General features: G+C 39.5%; 1 protein-coding gene across 3 annotated transcripts in view; it reads right to left on the bottom strand.

Moving 5' to 3' along the window:
• The window catches only part of ANK1 (ankyrin 1), a 201535-nt gene extending 188727 nt beyond the window's left edge, over positions 1-12808 (bottom strand). For 2 of the 3 annotated variants that reach the window (XM_063448445.1, XM_063448446.1), the window contains exons 1-2: positions 12710-12808; positions 10646-10950 (exon numbers count right to left, since the gene is read on the bottom strand). In XM_063448445.1, coding sequence (XP_063304515.1) covers positions 10646-10771 — 126 coding nt within the window. In that variant the 5' untranslated portion in view covers positions 10772-10950; positions 12710-12808. The remainder of the gene's footprint in view (positions 1-10645; positions 10951-12709) is intronic. The other variant, XM_063448447.1, reaches the window with a different exon arrangement.
• Positions 12809-20952: the final 8144 nt, after the last annotated feature.

Here is a 20952-nt window from a genome sequence, read left to right as displayed (position 1 = left end):
ACATTGCAGCACTAAGTCTACTTCCATTGACTGTCTCCCAAACAGCCACTGGAGGCGCTTCCTGCATCCAAACGGACCTTTGGTCTGGTATGTGACGGTGGACATCCTCGCGCTCTGCATGAGGATATCCAGCGTAAGCTTTTTTTTTTTCCCTATAGGAAAGCATTGATTCAATGCTTTCCTATGGAGAGATCTAATGTACAGCGCTACGGAATATGATGGCGCTATATAAACAATAACATAATAATAATAATGCGCTTATGGCAATTGCCTCGCATGAGCACCTGCTTGTCGCAGGACAGAGGAGGGGACTGAGTACCAAGGGACATCGGCGCTGGCATAAGGTAAGTAACGTTTTTTTTTAACCCTTTATTGACCACTTAGGGAGAAAGAGGGAGCTATAGTGCCAGGAATACAGCTTTGTATTCCTGGCACTTATAGTATCCTTTTAAAACCACCTGCCTAATATCGTGTCAGTCCCTCTTGTGGTGCCAAAACAGCTCTGATGCATCGAGGAGTGGATTCCACAAGATCTCTGAACGTGTCCTGTGGTATCTGGCACCAAGACATTATCAGCAGATCCTTTTAGTCTTGCAATTGGATTGCGATCTGGGGCAGTTGGAGGCCAAGGCAACATCTTGAACACTGCCATCAGGGAACACTGTGAAGGAGTGTACGTGGTCTGCAAAAATCTCTAGCTAGGTGGTAAGTGTCAAAGTAACATCCACTTTAAAGGACCACTTCCAAGACGAGCATTGCCCAGAGGATAACATGGTCTCCGACGGTCTGCCTTAATGCATCCTGCTGACATCCCTTCCCAGGTAAATAATGCACACGCACCGAGCAATCCACCTGTTCTAAAAGAAAACTTGTTTTACCAGGCAACCTTCTTCCATTGCTCCATGGTCCAATTTTGCCACTCTCGCCCCTATTAAAGGTGCTTTCGGCAGTGGATAGGGGTCATCATGGGCATTCTGACCAGTCTGCGCGTATACAGCCTCATATGTAGCAAACTGCGATGTTCTGTGTGTTCTGACACCTTTCTATCATTGTCAGCATTCTGTTTTTCAGCAGTTTGAACTACAGTAGCTCTTCTGTGTGATCGTACCAGACGGGCTAGCCTTCGCTCCCCACGTGCCTCAGTAAGCCTTGGGCGCCCATGACCCTAACGTTGGTTGACTAGTTGTCCTTCCTTGCACTTTTGGTAGGTTGCCTGATTTTTACATATTAGGGTGCATCACTTTTCATGCTTTGTTAATAAATATGAAGTTATGTTTGTCAAGAAAAACATAGATGTGTCTGTCCACATTATTTCCCACTGGTATAACTCAGCCATATGACAAAATTAGTATGGTAGGTACTAACCACTGCATACTAGGAACACCCCACCAGAAACTCTGATGTTTTGGAGAGACTCTAACCGAGTCATCTAACAATCACTATTTGGCCCTTGTCAAAGTCACTCGGATCTTCTTGCCTGCTCATTTTTCCATGAAATTCAAGAATTGATTGTTCACTTGCTGCCTAATCTATCCCACCCCACGACAGGTGCCATTGTATCAATAAAATATATCAATGTTATTCCCTTCACCTGTCAGTGATTTTAATGTTGTGGCTGATCAGTTTATAAGTATGTAAAAAGATATGCAAACTAAAATTTGGATTAAAATATCCTCCTTAGTGTTTACTAGGTCCACCATGTTTTCCTGGGCACATCATGCTTCATAATATTGAGAGCACATTGAGCATGCTCATTTCAGTTGGTAGCATCATATCGTGCAAGATTTGTCTTTTAAAAAACCCTTAAGGACACAGGCAATTGTTCAAATTCTGAACCAAAACAAAACCTAGAATTTGTGCTATGTGTTTTTATGTCTTTAAAAGGCCCCCAGACAACTATAGGCACAAAGTGTTCTTGGTGTAGTTCTATTGTAATTTTTTGCTTTGTTATTTAAAACACTGCCATTTAGTAGATATAGCAATGTTTCCATTGCAGGGCTAAACACACCTCAAGTGGATGTCTTCCTGACAGCTGTTAGAGGTGCTTCCGCTGTAAGAACAAAGTCAGACTTGGCTCTCACAGCTGTCCTACTCAAATGCATCTTGTAGAGAGCATTTGATTGGAGGAGGACTGGGCTGGCTATGCATGCACTTATCACGCCCTACGTTCCTCTAGGAGGAGATAGAAAAGACTATTGGGTGGCTGCAGGGACTGGACCTTGGCACTGTAACCTATTTTCTAAATTAGATTTAGAAATCTAAATGCTGAAGAAAACACTATAGCATTAGGAATACATGTTTGCATTCCTATCACTATAGTGTACTGTTAAATGCACATACCGTATATAAATATTTATATATATATATATATATGTTTTTAGGGGACAGAAGTTTTTTTTAACTAATTAATATATATAGAGAGAGAGAGAGAGAGATATAGATCTATCACAACATTTAGTACTGAATTAAATATTAAAAAGGGGAGGAAATGGTTTTGGACATTTTTTCTTCTAATAATTTTGACACATCAATTGCAACATAAGAAAAAGAGCTCAAAATAGATTCACATATCAACGTATCAGCCCTGACTGTTAAATGCCTCATCTCATACATCTAGAATCTATATAAGTATTTGGTAGATAATGCAAACCCTAAACCCTAAACCTGCCCCAATGCTTACACTAACTAACCATATACTTACCTAACCTGTCCCTAACTCTAAATCAGCACTGATCTTTACCGTATCCTAAATGTAATGCTAACCAGAAGGGATTCCCTCTACTAAGATCAGTACTTATAGCAACAGAGGGATTGCCAAGCTATAACAGTAGATAGCGCTATGTGGCTGCCATCTACTGGCAGTTTTCAGCTTGACAGAGTTCTCCCTGTAACATTGAGTTCCAGCGTGCTGCCTCTGACGATCACACTGTGTTCGGTGCTGCGTAGCTGGAAGAGTATAGCACAGATCAGAACTAGCAGGATGGATGCAGGAAGACCCTGTTGTGGTCTTGTCAAACCCTGGTGGTCTCCCCCAGACTGCAGGCAGCTTGAGAATCACTAGTGAGATTTAAGCAGATTTAAAGGGCTGTATGTAGTGTTCACTTGGAATGGTGCTGTCTGCTGGGTCCACTAAATATGGCACTGGCCAACAGAGAGGAGCAGTGTTAACCAACAGTGTTAACCCTGCTCACATCAAAACATTAGGACATGCCATCAGATCCTAACCGCATAAATCCCAGGCTTTGCTGGACATAGAGGCACATTACGTTAAGGGACTAATTAATTGTTTTCTGGCCTGCAGCCTTTAAATTCTTTATACTTGCCAGTACACTGCAATCAGACGCAGCAACTAGTGCCCTCTGAGACCAGGAAGATGCTCTGTAAATAAGGAGTTTTCGTTCTGGTTTTGGGGGAGTTTCCATATCCATTAAAAAACATACCCTGCAGGGGTGTATAAGATCTGTAGTTCGTATATGTATATGCAGTGTATATGTATATGCCACACAAGAATTATGATTGGTGCACAAAAGATGCCAATAAATTAGGTTTGTGCATTATGTTTACTTTGTCTATTCAATGTTCATGGCAGAAAAGACACTTAAAGGACCACTATAGGCACCCAGACCCCTTCAGCTTAATGAAGTGGTCTGGGTGCCTGGTCCATCCAGGGTTAACCCTTTTTTTCTATAAACATAGCAATTTCAGAGAAACTGCTATGTTTATATTTGGGTTAATCCAGCCTCTAGTGGCTGTCTCACTGACAGCTGCTAGAGGCGCTTGCGTGCTTCTCACTGTGAAAATCACAGTGAGAAGACGCCAGCGTCCATAGGAAAGCATAAGAGATCATATTTATTAAAATCATACCCAAGGGATAACATTAATTTAATGCAGGTCTTTCCATAGTCATGTCCATGTAAATGACATAAAAAGAGCTTGTTGTATTTATGTGCCATATAAATCCATAGATAGACCAATGTGGCTCCCCTGTATTGGGATATGAAGGTGCGCCTTGTAGGCAGGGACCATCTAGCATTAAGTAGTCATATGAAACCGGTTTCTGTTAATTTACTTTAGTGACTTTGACTAAACGTTCAGCACTAATTTACATCGACCTTCAAAAAAGGTCACCCTGTACAGAGACTGTAATAGACACCTCTGTGTCTGAAAGTCCACCTTAACCTTGCAGGAAAGCAATTATAAAATTTAAAAAAACATATTTTTCCTGTAATCATCTCCACTTACAGGTAAGATCTTTTCACTCTAAGTTAATGCCTTTTCTGTCATTTACAGACTTAACACTCCTTTTTTGATGGAGACTTGAAAGCCATTTCTTTCCATTTAAGGTTTGTTTTGTTCTTCATTGGCCAATCCCTCATTCTGACATTAATTGTGATATATAAGAATTGACATCCTGAAGTGGCCTCTCTTGTGTACTTTTATAAGTTCTGCCACGCAAAGGTGACCTGTAATATCCCAATTATGTTTTGCAAAATGTGTTTTACACCTTATAATACATGAGTGCTGTCAGACAGATGATGCTGAATTTTGATTTCTACGTTCACTGTGCTCAGTTACAACATTTTGAGAAACAGGACATGGGGGCTGGTTTGACAGCTGGCAGAGAGACTCAAAGCCAGCATTAATATTCTATTTTAGTTTCTTTGTAGGTATGCAAACTACAGGAAGAGCCATGCATGTTGGCACCGATAAGAGAAATTAACAAGGACTTACAGCCTTTTCATTTTTATTTGAATAGCAATGGACGTTGGACATAAAGTCTACTAATTAATTACAATCGACCTTTGTTGTTCCAGTTCTTATTATAGGCTAGTTCAGAAATCAAAATAGCCTGTAGTAAAGACAATTATCCATAGCAGAATGCAGAATAATGATAGGCTAGGCTAGTATTATATAAATACAGTAGTCTGCAGTTTTCAGTCTACTCTCTCTAAATTAAATGTCATTTTACGTTACATCAGCTTTACCTCTCATTTAGTTCCAAGTAGAAAATTACATGAGAATCGTACTAAATTGTTGTCTTCAAAATACGTCTAGGGATTAAAAGTTGAATAAGGAAGCCTTTTTAGTAAGAACAGAATTAATGAAATGTGAGAATTTGATTTGAAGTTAGAAGGGTAATAGAAAGGGTATTGGATATTGAAAGGGATATGTAGAGTAATCACGGTCCTTTAATTTGAGATTTCATAATGAGGAGAGCATATTAAATAATGGTCTATCATCTGTTTTTACAAACCCAATATAAATTTTGTGTTCTGCATGACTACAAAATATTTGGGTGATTTGGTCTGCTTTAGCAATACTTCAGAAAGGTTCTAGAGGAATAGGTTATCACAAATTGGAAAAGAATGGTCCTGGTTTAGTGGTAATTTGCTGTTCACACAGTCCCGCTTATAGGGGAAAACATTTTTACACTTCCCATTGCCTTCATTTTTAAAACTTCTGGAATAAAAGGGAATAATGACATGTCATACATGTCATGTGACCTTAAGGGGTTAAAGGAACACTAGCACTAGAACCACTATAATGTGCAATAATGGTTGCCGTGACAGGAGTAGTGTAGGACTAGCATCATCTGAGGTAAGCCCTGCACCGTTGGACTTAGCTCAGACAGAGAGCTTCCAGCTCCCTGAAGGCTATAGTGAAGACAGGCATCAGAGCTTGGAAAACTGCAGATAAGAAGTCAATCCATTCTAAAACGGTTTGACTACTCACACTGGGAAGGCACTAGAGTACTACTAGCACCAAAACACAGTAAAATTGATAATAGGTATTTTATTTCATTGTTTTCAAGTACTACCCAATAATATTTCAGCATTATGGACCCTTTAAAGTTTAACAGGTGTTTTAAAACAAAAAACAAAATCGAAATCAGCAGTACATGTACCTGTAGACACCAGGAGGAATCCTGCACTAGCACCGTTCACCTTATGGGGGAAAAAAAAAAAAAGGATTGCAGGATTAAGGAGGCAGGAATATTGCACCCAGACCACTTCAATGAGATAAAGTGGCCTGGGTGTCTGTAGTGTCTCTTTAATGCTTAATTTTTTACTTTTTTGAACTACAGTTCTCCTTCCTTCTGTATCTGGTATTTTCTGATCTGCAAGAAAAGTTTCTTTGAGAAATGTTTCCCCTGCAAAAATTTCATTGCAGCAGAATTCATGAGTATAGCAAACCGTGATGTAAAGATGAGATTAGAAGCTTTTGCACATGGCATTGTTGACGTGTCATGTTTCCGAAGACATCAATCCTATTTTTTTTTTTTATTGTTCTTTCATGAAAGCATGGAGAAGTCAGAGGCCTTGTTGCTTTTGGAATTTGAGGCACAAGCCTTGAGGATAAACTTTCTGTTCTTTCTTGTTAATTTAAAACATGCTCACTAAAGTGTGAATTGTCAGAGTTTCAAATTTAAGGCAGGAATAGATGAAATAGAGAAATTCTCCAGGCCAGTTATATATTTCCTTCAGCTATTTTGGTGTAACAATTGAAATTGACTTTAAACCTTCAGTTCTCTTCATCGTTGCTGTTATACCGAAGGATAATTTTTATCGCATCCATTAACCTTTAGCTCGACAGTTACAGGCCCACCACAAGGGGCTTTGACTTCTGGCCTAGGAAGAATGTTACTCCATTTGTAAAAAAAAAAAAAAAAAAAAAATGTAAAAAGTTACCCCAAGTTTAACGTCGCAAATTAGGAGAACAGTAGAAATTGGCTTTATACCGCTGGTCTTGTCTGAATAACAGACCTTATCAGCATTCAATCATACAAATATTCCTTCACTTCTTAATTGACCATTTTACTCAGAAAATTATCAAACTCTGCTACACAGTGACCCCCGTGCTTCAGTTATTGGCTCCTCCTCTGGGCCATTCTGTAGTATTCTGTACATCTATATTTAGATACATCTGTATTTGTTTGATTTATGGAATAGACTCACAAATGCAGTCTGAATACAACTCAGGCCCAAGGGCTAGATGTGGTGAACAAAAGAGGTTTAGGCGGCCCCTTGCCTGCCGAGGACTTCTTACCACTGAATATAATATTTAAGGAATATAGGTCAGACATGTTTTACACTTCAACCTCGGCCTAACTAAACACTGAGCTACTCTCCCTCCCCACCAACTAACGTGTGGAAACAATAACTTTTGTTTACAAAACTAAATTTAGCTCGTAAAGCCCCACATACGGTCTCATTTGGTTCTCAGCATGATGAAAACCAGTTCTTTAGAAATGTCTGTACCGGAGCGCCTTTCGGAATGAAATATTCTACATAAAGCACTGTAAAAGGCGGACCCCCTCCCTCCTCCTGTAAATTTTACAGATCTCACATTATTAATGTGAGCACGCTACAGGGATTATTTACCGACTCAGATGCCCTATATAGAACTGATGCAAAGTGTAAGTGCACACATAGCATAAGAGGGCTTAATGTTTACATATATTGTTATTATTTTACAGTATGGTGGTATTTAGTGGGCTGCTTTGCCAGAAATGCTATAAATTACCGTAGAAATACACATAACCATGATATTTGAACATCTTATTATTGTCACACCTACTGTATGTAAATGTTTTCAGATTTTGATCTATAAACAAACAATATCATTATAATCTCTAAAACATTTAGAAAAAAAAGCAAATTGTATTAATCGACTAAATTTAATTTTTTTATTTTTAGGTTTCTGTGAACAGCAATTTATACATAAAATGGCTATTTAATAACACAGGTATGTGCTAGTTATGTATCCCATGTCTCAAAAATAAGCTATTTTATAAATAATTTGGCAGTGCAGTGGATAAATGCATTTTTACCGTGTGTGTGGCTGTAGAATGCAATCTATTCAACTGCAGGTTTAAAAAGGGGGGGGGGGGAGGACGACAGGGCATGGCCCCCAGGTCACTTCATTGAGATTAAATGGTTTGGGTGCTTGTACATTCCTTTTAATATATGTGTGTGTGTGTGTATATGTGTGTATCTCTCTCTCTCTCTCTCTCTCTCTCTCTCTCTTTTTTATATTTATTTATATATGTGTGTGTATATATATATATATATATAAACTCCTTGTGTCCCGCACTCACTGCTCCCGGTTTTGTAATGCCCTGGTGCTAATCCTTGCCATAATATAGAATACCTTGTAGGAAAGCACTCACAGGACTTGATATGGTTCAAAAACAGTGCTTCTTTATTGCAGCAAAAATTTCAAGTAGAAAGTGTCTTTCTACTTGAAATTTTTGCTGCAATAAAGAAGCACTGTTTTTGAACCATATCAAGTCCTGTGAGTGCTTTCCTACAAGGTATTCTATATATATATATATATATATATATATATATATATATATATACCAATAGAGGAGATGACTAGCACTCTCGGATTCCAATAAGTAGTTCAAAGTTATAAACTTTATCCATCTTTAAAAATAGCTGCTCAACGTTTCAGTCCACGTCTGGGACTATATATATAATCTCTATCTCTATATCCTGTGCTAACACATAATGCAATACAGACACCTGTGTAAGATAGATTGTGTGTGTGTGTGTGTCCACATTCTTATTCCCATAGTAGTTGACGCTGGCAAAGTTCACCCACACTGCTGTACACTGATCAATCTATTGGCCAGCAGTTTGCCTAGCAGGATGTATAAAGTAAATTACTTGCCTTTTTGACACCTAATATTCTATACTATTTACATTGATTTACATGGAACATTATTTGTACTAAAATTACCAGTCTAGCTCCAGTGTTTTATGTGAACCCTCCTAAATGTTTTACATATGGCTCATTGTTGACACTCAGATGATTTTAATTAGTTAATCTGGTAATTGGTATTCCATATACTCTATGTTCCTGGTGTAAATTAAAACAGAAATTAGAGGTAAAAACCAGCGGAAATTGCAGAGATTTTATGAAATGGTTTTTAAGTAATGCAGTGTAAACAAATCTGAAAACCAATCTATAATTCACAGGCAGTAGAATTATTCATGTTTAAAACTTACATCCGTGCATGGCTGCCAGATCCCATCAAATTATTATTTCCCCACACTGATAGTGGAGTACAGTGACTGCCGGGATGTCACTAGCTGAATGTTGACCAAACTGGAGTCTTGTGATATCATTATAATTCTATTTACCAATGAGCACAGCACCATTGACAAATTCACTGTAGCTAAAAGGACACTTAACGCATTGGTGAAGGGTGGAGTGGATGAGCTGGGGATTGAGAAATGGACATTTCTATATTTAAGAATATGCTGACAGTCAAATATAGATTGCTTGCCATGTTATATATGTTTTTATGGATCCGCAGGCTACGTAATGGTTTTAACCATTTATGCTAAATGCAGTGAGGAACACATAATTGGGCTCGCTCTTGAATGCATGCATCGCTTTGGCAGAAAGAGTTAAGATTGCACATTTCCTACAAGCATCCTTAGCATGTAGAATAATAGACTTAGACACAGGAAGATTGCAGAAAACTGGACATAAGATAAAAGCCTCTGTACCAATTACTACAGGGACCTGGGAAATATTCATTATAGGTAAACCAGCATTATAGTCAAGCCAAATAGATAAGACCGGAATTAACCAAGGAAAGTGATAGTGCTTTTCAGAGCTCTGGTAATAACTCAGCTAGAATACACTTCAGATTGAGAGATCGGATTTATGGAAAGTCCATCAATAATCTAAAGACACCGCAAAGATGCACAACTACTACTAATATAGCACCGGGAAACACATGATCTGTGCATTTTAAGGAAATCAGACCTGAATCAGTCTAGACCAGTGATAGCATTTGGCTGTATTTGCATCATGGGTAGTCCATAACAGCGTGTGCTCCCAAGCTTGGCTATTGGCATTCCAGAGGTAAAATGGAGAAAGTATGAACGACTTCACTGGGGAAACAGTAACAGGAATACAGCCGATTGATTTCTCAGCAATGGGTAATAATGTCATCTAAGAATAGCTCATGGAATACATGCAATGACCAAAATTCATAAATTGTTTCCAAGATTGACACAAATAATATTTATTTTGCACACAAATTAAATGCATAGATTGGCTTTGATACCTTTTTAGTGGGCCATAATATTCTTTGATTAAGATATGAAATTGCATAAATCATCAAGAATTCGGGAGTATATTCTTCAGACCAAGTCTTTGTTCATTCATTAGTGAGTTGTGATGCATTGAAAACTATAATCAGGGGCCATATTAGTCTAAAATTTGACATTTTTCTAATTCATATATTTTCACACAAATTTTAAAACACCTTTCTAACTAATGTAAGTTCAGCACAATTCGCTCTTTAAAGAACAAACCTCTACAACTCCTTACTTATTAGTCAAACCTCCAAGATCTTGAGAGTTTATATAATCTAGCATCCTGCTTTCAGTGCCATAGCATTAGTAATGAGCTGTCACTCAATTACTTGTAGGACATGTTCCCTTGATGCACTGTCACCTTCCTGCCTTGCACTTGTCCATGGTGAGATGGAAAGGTGAAACATTCTTTTCGTTGGCTGAGAATTTTAGGAGTCATTCACACACATCTGTGCTGCTAAGGTTAGACCTCTTTGCTCTAGGGTCTTTCTAATCTATTTGTTCCCTTTGTTTAGTTTGTTTCTCACCTTTTTTTTGCGGTCCCGGGACCTACTTCTCTTCTTGCGATCCGATTCTTCCTTTTCTTTTTGCTCCTGGACAGCTTGAGCCTCTATATCCTTTATCTTCTTTAATTGTTTGGCGGCCTGCGCCATTGTGACCGGCCCTCAATCAGCGGAGGGTTCTCCGGTTCAGCTCCAGGTATCTCTCACAACAGGACAAAACACACAACTCCAGACTGTTTGATGTTCACAGGTATTGCTCAGAAACTCCTACTCACAGCCTGGTGAGCTTGTAACCGATCTGAAGGTCAGCCACCACTGCCAGGTACACCCTAGAAAAGTGTGAGTCTTCCATTAATACATGCATTTTGTATGCTATGTCTCTTCATACATAAAATCTATATATTTTGCCCTTCACATCAGTCTGACTATTTGCATACAATAGTCAGCTCCTAGTGTACTCATAAAGTAAACCACAGACTATGAATGCCACAGACAGACTGTTTGGTGACATGCAACTCAGATCCACCATATTACACTAAACAGAGAATTGGTGTCAATTGAGTTGAAAGATATAGGCCAAAATAAAAGTTGTGGAAAAATTCTACAATTTCACTGACTTGACCCAATTTTTTTCAATTCGGTTTCAAATCAATTCACTGACTATCAAAAAAAAACAAACAAAAAAAAAACAATCCTAACTAAATAGCTGAGCAAGATTCAAGGCAGAATTTAAAAATGTTTCCTTTTTTGCTACTTTGGCCTAACATATTTGTAGTTCCCTGGTGAATTCCTGACATTTCACCATTTAATGAATGACCCTGCGAGTTGATTCAGATATATTAATTGGTGCTGTTTGTTATGCCTTATCCTTGCAGAAACATAAGCATGGCACGCAATAACACAACACGTCACAACAGGCTGCAGGGCATCTCGCAAAATAGACCAACACAATACGTGACTCACATACAGAACCGTTAATACACACCACACAGTCTATATTGCTAGTTATTAAACACTGCACTGTTATACAGCAACAAATACACACAATAGGCCCACATGCCAACTATTTAGAGAGTTACAAAGCCTCACGCTTCCCAGGTGCTCTAAAATACAACTCCCAGCACTCCTAACTATGCCTATCCCTCTTTCCAGCCCCATCTCGACTCCAGGCTCCCACTGTCTGCAGCACATTACACCACTTTCAATGGATGAACATACCGGTGGAGGAAGAGCACAGCAGCCTTTGCCTGGCTGAGCTTGCTAGGAGTTGTAGTCCAAAGGAGCCGGCAGACCAGAGGCAGCCATGGATTACAAATTTCATAATAAGTCATAGACAATTAGAGTTCTTGTACATAATATATTGTGATTGTGTCCTTTTACTAGTATACCACAAAGCAGAAACCATTTGTCCCTAACCTTAAACTGAGAAATACACAAAAAAATTGCCAAGCAGAGCTGCATCTTCTTCTGAATCCGGAGATAGCAGAGATGGTGCCTTCCTATACACTCCATATCAGATCTCCCCTAGTACCCCTATGTGTGGCTGTATGGCCTCTCGCATGCAATGCACTCGGTGTCCTGTAGACATCTTCCCTGATGGGACACAAGCAGCACACTATCACTGCAGTGCTATGGATTCAGCTTTCCCTGAAATGTATTTCTCCCTCTCTGTATGTAATCCATTTCTTGTTCCCAATATCCTCTCTTTTTTCATCCTTTTTCCATTCTCCCCTATTAGATTTAAAGCCCTCCCTTTCTCTCCTTCTGTCCTCTTCCACCTGCTTATTAGGCATCCATCTCTCTCCCCTTCTGTCGCTTTCTATCTCCCCCTTTCACAGTATATAGATCTATCACCACAACACAGTCATTTTACTATTCCTCTCTTCATTCCTCCTGCAGAAATAGTACCTTTCCCCCTTTTCTCACCCCACTGCCTGCATTTTCCTCTGTGCCCCTCTCCAGACCCTCTCTCCCCCACCCCCAATGCCTGCAGCACAGCATACCCCTCTCCCACAGGACACAGTCCCCTCTACATTTCTGTGACCTCTTTAATATTGCACCCCATGCAGTGCAGTGCTCAGCACATACCTCTTTTGCTCCTCTCTATCTGTATTTGCTGTGGTACCACTGCATCCTGCAGCCTGTGTGCTGTCCCCTCACACTGCAGTGTTGCTGATGCAGGCGAAACACATTGCTTCCTCCTGCATCCTGCTCACCTTCCTGCACTCTCTCCCTCCCGTCTCTCTTCCCCATCCCCTCCCTCTGTGCATCAGGACGGTAGATGCTTACACCCAGCTTTTCTCCACTTACTCTGGCTGTCTGTACGATTTCAGCATGTGTGTATTTCTGTCTGTGATAATATCTGGGTCTGAGTGTTTGATTTTGCATGTGGAGGTACTATGAGTCTATTCTTGTGTATACACGTCTGAATGAATGTGGGAGAGCAGTGGCTGCTGTATACATGTGTATATATTTATGTTCAAGTACATATGCCTTTCAAAATTATGTGATTGTAGGTTTGCAAAATGTATATGTACGTATTATTGTGTATGTTTTGTTTGTATTGCTTTTACGTGTAGCACGATGTTTGTGTGTGTTAATTACTACCCTGGTTTATTAGCACTAATTCATTTACTCTCATTCTTAAACCCCGCTGTGTATTTGTCTGTAGGGTTTGCTTGGTGTGTGCATAAGGGAACACAGAATGATCTCTAAGATAGAGAAAGTGTAATCCTTATAGGCACAGATTTATTATTTATAAAGCGCTAGCATATTCTGCAGTATTATAGAATACATGGGTAAATGAAGCAAACGTAATTATGACAAAGCCTTACTAGAACATTTTTACAATTTAGAGGAAGTGGAGTGTAATTACAAAAAAAAAAGAAAGTACACCATAACCCTATGATACAGAAGAAGGTGTCATTATATTATATGAAGCAATGTGTTTGTTTGTTTGTTGTTTTTTGTTTTTTTAGGGATTTTTTAAAGAGTTGGAGACCAGAGAAAATTTTGTTGGGTTAATGAAGTGCATTTTTAGAGACAATCCCTCACGAATCCTGGAGGCGAGAGTTAAGTCAATAGTAAAAATGAATGTATGTATTATATATATGTTAAATGTATTGCATAGTGGAGGGGGGCAGGGCCTGACAGCCTTGATCGCCAGACGTGAATTTTTCTAGCTCCTGCACACTTGATCTAATACGGGTGAAAACCTCGGCTAATCCAGCGGAATACAACCCTAAACTACTTGGGGACTACCATTATTACACCCAACTAATCACTAAAACGGAATCTGGGTGCATCAGCCTGCGGCCTTCTGAAGCCGACGGTCGATCTCCCAGCTCCGGTCTTAACCCCTTAAGGACCAAACTTCTGGAATAAAAGGGAATCATGACATGTCACACATGTCATGTGTCCTTAAGGGGTTAAGCCTGCCAAAAAAGTATGAGCAAAACCTCCCCCCCCCCCCCCCCCCCCCCTGGACCGGCGGGGGATATCCCGATCCTCACTGGGCGCACCTACACCTCTGCAGGGTCAAAAGGGCAACCCAGCGTCTGAGACAGCGTGGTCCCCCAAGATGGTGGAAGCGCTGAAATCTCAACAAGCCCATGCAAGTCGTGATGGCCTGTCGTGGCTGAAGATCTTCGAGGCTAAATTTAAGAAGATTTGTCAAGCCTTCTGGCTCCGCTTACAAAGACGCTCGTACCAACATGCCTCTCCGCTCTGGAGCTACTCCGCAGCTACTCGACCTCCCACCAGGCGTAAGAAGCTGAATCCAGCCCGATGCCCTCAAACCAAGAAAAGCTCCCGGCTTACCATAATCCGATCCCAGTGGTGACCACCATGGTGAACTCTTCCTGCAGCATAGCCCAAGCCTGACCGACCGCAAAGCGTAGCCATGAAAAGATCAGCTGTATTGCATAGTCGGTGCGATCACATACAATCAAAAAACGTACTATGTGGATTAGATAGACAGACTGATACTGTATAACTCTATATCCTAAGGATGTACACCATTTAAACAATATTAAAAGAATCACTTTTATTAGAAACTGCAAATATAATATCCACAAAGTAACAAGAAGTGAAACCGACAATAAAATAGAATCAAGCATACAGCTCAATCCAAGCCTACCAGGGACAAAAAAAACACATTTCACTAATCCTAACCCTAACGTTTGGCATTATACAATGCCTTTCTCAAGTGGTGTGTTATATGGAGTTTAGCATTTTAGGGACTTTGGTATAGGATTTGCACCCTTATGGTTTTTGTTAAGAAGTGTCAGTGCCACCCAATGGTGTATTGTTTTATACTGACTTTGTGTAATGCAGGACCTAACCTTAAGTTAGCTCTAGGAAATACATGACCCACTCTGTCTGAGTTGTCTAGAAGTCACACTCCTAGGGAGCAAGATAGGAGCTATGGAAAGGGGTTTCAGTGTGTATATCTCTTTCTCATCAGCACATCTCTAATCATTAATGGCAGCAGTGCATGTCCCAGTACTAACACTAACAATCCTAATACTTATTTTAAATCTCGTAATGTAACCAGTACATCTCAATGAAACCTATATTAGTAAAAAAAAAAAAAACATTGTTTACAGAATCCCGAGATAGTAAAATGTGTAAAGTAAACTCTATTTTCTAGCATTCATCTTTTTATCTTTATAGACAGACAGGAAAGTTTAATTCTAGTGAAGTGAAAACTAAATGGCAAAATTTAAACAAGAAAAAATGCTGATCTGGAACAATTCTACAACGATTCTTAGCTATAGTCATCCTAAGGGGGATACCCAATAGCGTTGACTCCACAGAACTACCCCACTACCTCAGACGCCTCACAGCCACGCTCCTACCGCACGCCCAAGCCAAAAAATTCACACTAGACGGCTTCTCTAGGATCAGAAATGCAAGACAAGCCACAGCTCCACAAGTCTTCCTCATCCGGTGCCACTCAGTGGCGGACAAAATCAAGCTCCTTACAGCAGTCAGGGGAAAAACACTGCTTGCTTTCGAGTCATCCCACATTACCTTCTACCAGGACTTAACAAGAAACACGCTGTTGTAGCGCAGGTCCCTGGCACAAGTGACGAGCAGTCTGCGCAAAGCTAAAATTGAGTACAAATGGACTCTACCAAGGACTCTGACCGTAACCAAAAGCGGTACCACATACAATCTCTCCTCACTACAGGAGGCAGAACAGTTCCTGCGCACACCAGACCCGCAGAACAAGAAACTCCCATGACATCGCACACCTGGGATCCTTTTAGAACGACTCAATTCATCCCCAGGAACAGAGAGAACTGACCTGCACTGTAAAAATTGTAGCCAGCAAGCATACAATGCATTAACCGATTACTGCATTACCTTTTGTTTTACCTTTGATTTTACTTGATGCTTTACCTTTTGTTTTTTCAATGTATTGCTGTAACACATGCACCCTACAAAACTAACTCACTCTACACCATAGCTGCTGCTGACCCAACCTCAGACAAGACTCATTTTGACACACAGTACACCAAAAGCTCCAGGGAGAGTACACCTCCTCCCACCCCCCTGCGACTTCCTCGGTAAGGAGTCAATTCCCAACCCGCTGGACGTCCGCAGAGGCACAAATGGGCTCAATGAGCGTCAACCGCTAACCTACACACAAACGAACACACGCAGACTTCACAGTATTCACTCGCAGACATAAACGTCACTGAGGACAACCATTTACACACGCAATCAACCCCAACATGGAACACATAAAGGGGCACAAACGAGCAAACGGCTATCTCCAGACAGGCAACCCTCGGGTTCTTTACCCCCCCACACTAATACAATCCTGGCACCTGAAGGGCAAAGACACACTCCTAAAAATTACTCCAATGTTGCCTTACTTTGACACCAGCTGACCCATAAATTAAAATGTGCAGAACTAGCTGACACCACAGGTCAGAACTGACAGACTGATATATGCCTAAACTATGTTGTGATGTCATGAAACACTCAAAAACCCAGCAGGCTGTTGTGGCCATACGGGTAGTATTGTAACTAACCTTGCACGCAAAAATAAAGAATTGCAAAAAAAAAACAAAAAACGGGTGGATACCAAAATATCTCTAAATGTGTATTTATGTTTTATTTTTTGTTTTTTCTTTCTGTAAATTGTCTACCACCTTCCATTACAAATGCATCTTGAAAAGGCGTTGTACAAAAGAAATCATCAGTTCTGCCTAGGGATTCCATATAACATTGCCTAGTTACTTTCATCTAAATGGACACAGATTATATGATGAGACAATACAAAGAGATGGGGTAGGGCGGCGCCAGCAGAAAAAGAAAGTAACGTAAAATAATCCAAAAGAGTCTCGCTAGAGCAACAATGCTTGATGACATGTAGATGAGTAGACTTTTCAGTAGGGGTGGGTGTGTCCTAATGTCTCAGGGTATTCGGATATATAAAAAACAAAGAGACAGGGGCAGCCAGTAGTGCAACATGTCTAAAATCCAAAGAGTAAAATAGTAGTAGAAGGTAAAGAACTCACATTTAAAAGAGCCATGGCCAGCTCTGGTGTGAATGGCATACAGCGGTATAATCCCCGCTTATGGGATATGTGATATGTCTATCAACACCGTCTGGTCATCCAAATAAAAAGAGGCGACAATAGTGCTCTCAATTGGATAAGAGTAAGTAAAAGTAAATAAAATAATACTCACAGGCATAGAGCAGAAACACTGCTCTATTAATAAGGCGTTGGTGGTATGATCCCTACCTGGGATTTCTTTAAGCACAGGAACAACAGTAAAAAGCCAGGAAAGTAAAAATAAAAAGTGCATAAAAATACAATAAAAAGAGAATTGGCACAGTAAAGTAACCAAAAACCTGTAATTGATCTAAAATACAATATAAAATAACCATTACACGTTTCACCAATATAGGCTTTCGCAAATGTTATAAAGAACATACAACCTGGCTAGTAGGAGTTTGAATCTGGAAGGGATTAGTATAAAATTGGCGCCAAAATGGCATCATATCAAAATACATCATTATATACTTAATGGATAAGACAAATAGTGGTAAATATCAATAGATAAATAGGAAGAAAGAAAGTGCTAGTGCGCTTAAAACATATACAGACACCTCTAATATATAAAAGTGACTTGCAATATGCAAAACAGTGTTAATATTAAAAAACCCAAACAAGGTGTGTGAAACGAAAACACTGACAGGTGTATACTTATAGCCTGCCAATGAACAGCTGGATACTGTAATAAAGGAGACAAAAAATGGGGGAGGGGGGACAACAGAAAGCACTCCTAGTGCAATAAAGTTAATAATATAAAAATATAAATAATCTCTCTAGCGATAAAAAACTCACAAGTAAAGAGTGGTATAAGCCCCACTCATGGCTATCAAGCCCAGGGAGGATCAGCCCCTTGGGTGCGTGGGATCAAAAGAAAAGCTCTGGTGACCACTGTGTCAAACTCGAAAAATTTTAATTCACATAAAAAAACACCGGATGTCCTAAAGATGCTCAAAGATTTTGAATGGAAGGAGGGATATGCTTTAGTGACCTGTGATGTTACCTCCCTATATACATGCATACCCCACGAGAGGGGATGTGCTGCTGCCAAGTACTTTCTGGAGTTAGATCAGACATTGGAGCAGAAACAGATTGACTTTCTTATTGAATGCATTAGATGGACTCTAGAAAACAATTATTTCTGGTTTAATTCCCAATTTTTTTTACAACTTAGGGGAACTGCAATGGGCAGTACCTATGCGCCCAGTTATGCTAATTTATTTATGGCCCATTGGGAACAGAGTTTCATCTATGGGCAGCATGACTGGAGCGCACGGGTACGTGCCTATCGCAGGTATATCGATGATATGATTTTTATTTGGGAGGGAACAGAACAGGATTTTAATGATTTTTTACATTTTATGAACAATAATATGTGGGGTATTCACCTTACTAGTTCTTTTAGCTCAGAGTCCATAGATTTTTTAGATCTTGAGATTTTTATAGATGGAGGAGTCCTGAAGACGGAAACCTTTTTTAAGAAGGTGGATGTTAACGGATATGTGACCTATAGTAGTGGGCATTACTCCCCATGGCTGAACAATATTCCGAAGGGCCAACTCCTAAGACTGAAGCGTAATTGCACAGAGGAAAAGAGGTATCAAGAGCAAGCACTGGACCTTGTGAAGAAATTTAAGGATAAACAGTATCCGGAGGAAATTTTAGAGAGAGCTATTGATGAAGTGAAAGAGGTAACACAGATAGAACTGATAGAGAGAACACAGGAACAAAATAATAACCTAGGTGATTTTAAAGATGTTTTAGTTTTTGATTTTAATGATCAACACAGGTCGGTTAAACATACAATAAAAAAATACTGGCCAATATTAAAATCAGATAAAGATTTGGGAGATTTATTACCACCTGAACCTAAAATAACCTTTCGAGGAGCACCCAGCCTAAGAAGCACTTTAGTGCATAGTTTTCATAAAGAAAAGACGAAGAGACCACCTGGTACGTTTCTAGGAGAGTCAAAGGGCTTTTATAGATGTAAGATGTGCTATGCATGTAGGACTGGTAATAAGAAGGATACCAAAACGGAACTAACTTTTAAATCAGAGAAGACAAGTAAGGAGTATAACATCAGAGAACATATTAGCTGTCATTCCAATAATGTAATTTACCTTCTCCAGTGCCCATGCCATCTACAGTATGTGGGGAGGACTACACGTCCTCTCCATATCAGAATAAGGGAGCACATGTACAATATTAAGAGGGGTTTAGAGTGTCATAGTGTCTCTGAACATTTTAAGAAAATGCATAACCAAGACCCGAGTGGGTTGGAATTTATAGGGATAAAACGGGTTCTCAGGGATTGGAGAGGAGGTGATTTTATCCGTAAGATCGGACAGGAGGAGATGCGCTGGATTTTTTTACTTGATACCTTATCCCCGTCCGGTCTTAATAGGGATTTTGAGTTATGTAATTTTTTATAATAATTTTTTATAATAATTTTTATAAAGTTCCTGTCCCTTTATCTATTTGTTTACAGGAGATGGTATGTTTTATGTACTATTTTTTTATATGTTATATTTTTCTGTGTGTTTTAATTTCATTCCCTTTTTTACTCTATATACTTATCTTACCTTACCTCACGTTGTATGATTATCATCTCCTTTATATCTTTATGATGTGTAACTCTGGAAGTTTTCATTTAGAAGACTTTCCCCTTTTTCCTCCAAATATAGATTCTTCTCTGGACTGTTGTATTTACTAGCTATGGGATGTGCCCCTTCCATACAGGATTATATGTACTTAATATAGGATAATGTTTTTTGCACATATGATGTTTCTTTAAATATGGATTATATATAATACTTTTTTAATATTGCGGTGTATAGGTGGCTGATATATAGAATATGACTTATTTTTTTAGGGAACTGTAGGAGTTTACCGGCTATTTTTAAATAAAAGTTTTTGTACAATTGAATAATAACAGACTTTATATGGACTAAATGAACTTTATTTGTAAAGAGAAGCTTTTGCATAATTGAATAATAACAGACCTCATATGAACTTAATAAGGTTGAAAGGCCGATTGGATCACGGCCTCAGGACATATGATACTTAATGGGTTCTCCAGTGGGAGGAGATTATGCTCGTTTGAGAAAGCCCCAAGAGGCGGGGCGAAACGCGTCACGGGACCACGTGATCAACACACACGGAAGTGTTCGTTACATATCAGCAGGCAGGAGACACCACTACGAGCAGGGGAACGAGAACAGGATCTAAATACCGTCCTCGTAACAGCAACAGATCCCCATTTGGTGTGGTGAGCCTGCAGTGGACTCAGTCGTTTTAAAGTGTGCAGATTGGAGTGTTTTTTTATGTGAATTAAAATTTTCGAGTTTGACGCAGTGGTCACCAGAGCTTTTCTTTTGATCCCACCCACCCAAGGGGCTGATCCTCCCTGGGCTTGATAGCCATGAGTGGGGCTTATACCACTCTTTACTTGTGAGTTTTTTATCGCTAGAGAGATTATTTATATTTTTATATTATTAACTTTATTGCACTAGGAGTGCTTTCTGTTGTTCCCCCTCCCCCATTTTTTGTCTCCTTTATTACAGTATCCAGCTGTTCATTGGCAGGCTATAAGTATACACCTGTCAGTGTTTTCGTTTCACACACCTTGTTTGGGTTTTTTAATATTAACACTGTTTTGCATATTGCAAGTCACTTTTATATATTAGAGGTGTCTGTATATGTTTCAAGCGCACTAGCACTTTCTTTCTTCCTATTTTACTGTATACCATTTTGCCA

Source organism: Pelobates fuscus, chromosome 3 (genome assembly GCF_036172605.1).
Source record: "Pelobates fuscus isolate aPelFus1 chromosome 3, aPelFus1.pri, whole genome shotgun sequence".
Taxonomy (NCBI): Eukaryota; Metazoa; Chordata; class Amphibia; order Anura; family Pelobatidae; genus Pelobates; species Pelobates fuscus.
Note: the sequence above shows the minus strand (reverse complement) of the source record. Positions and strands in the feature narration are given on the sequence as shown.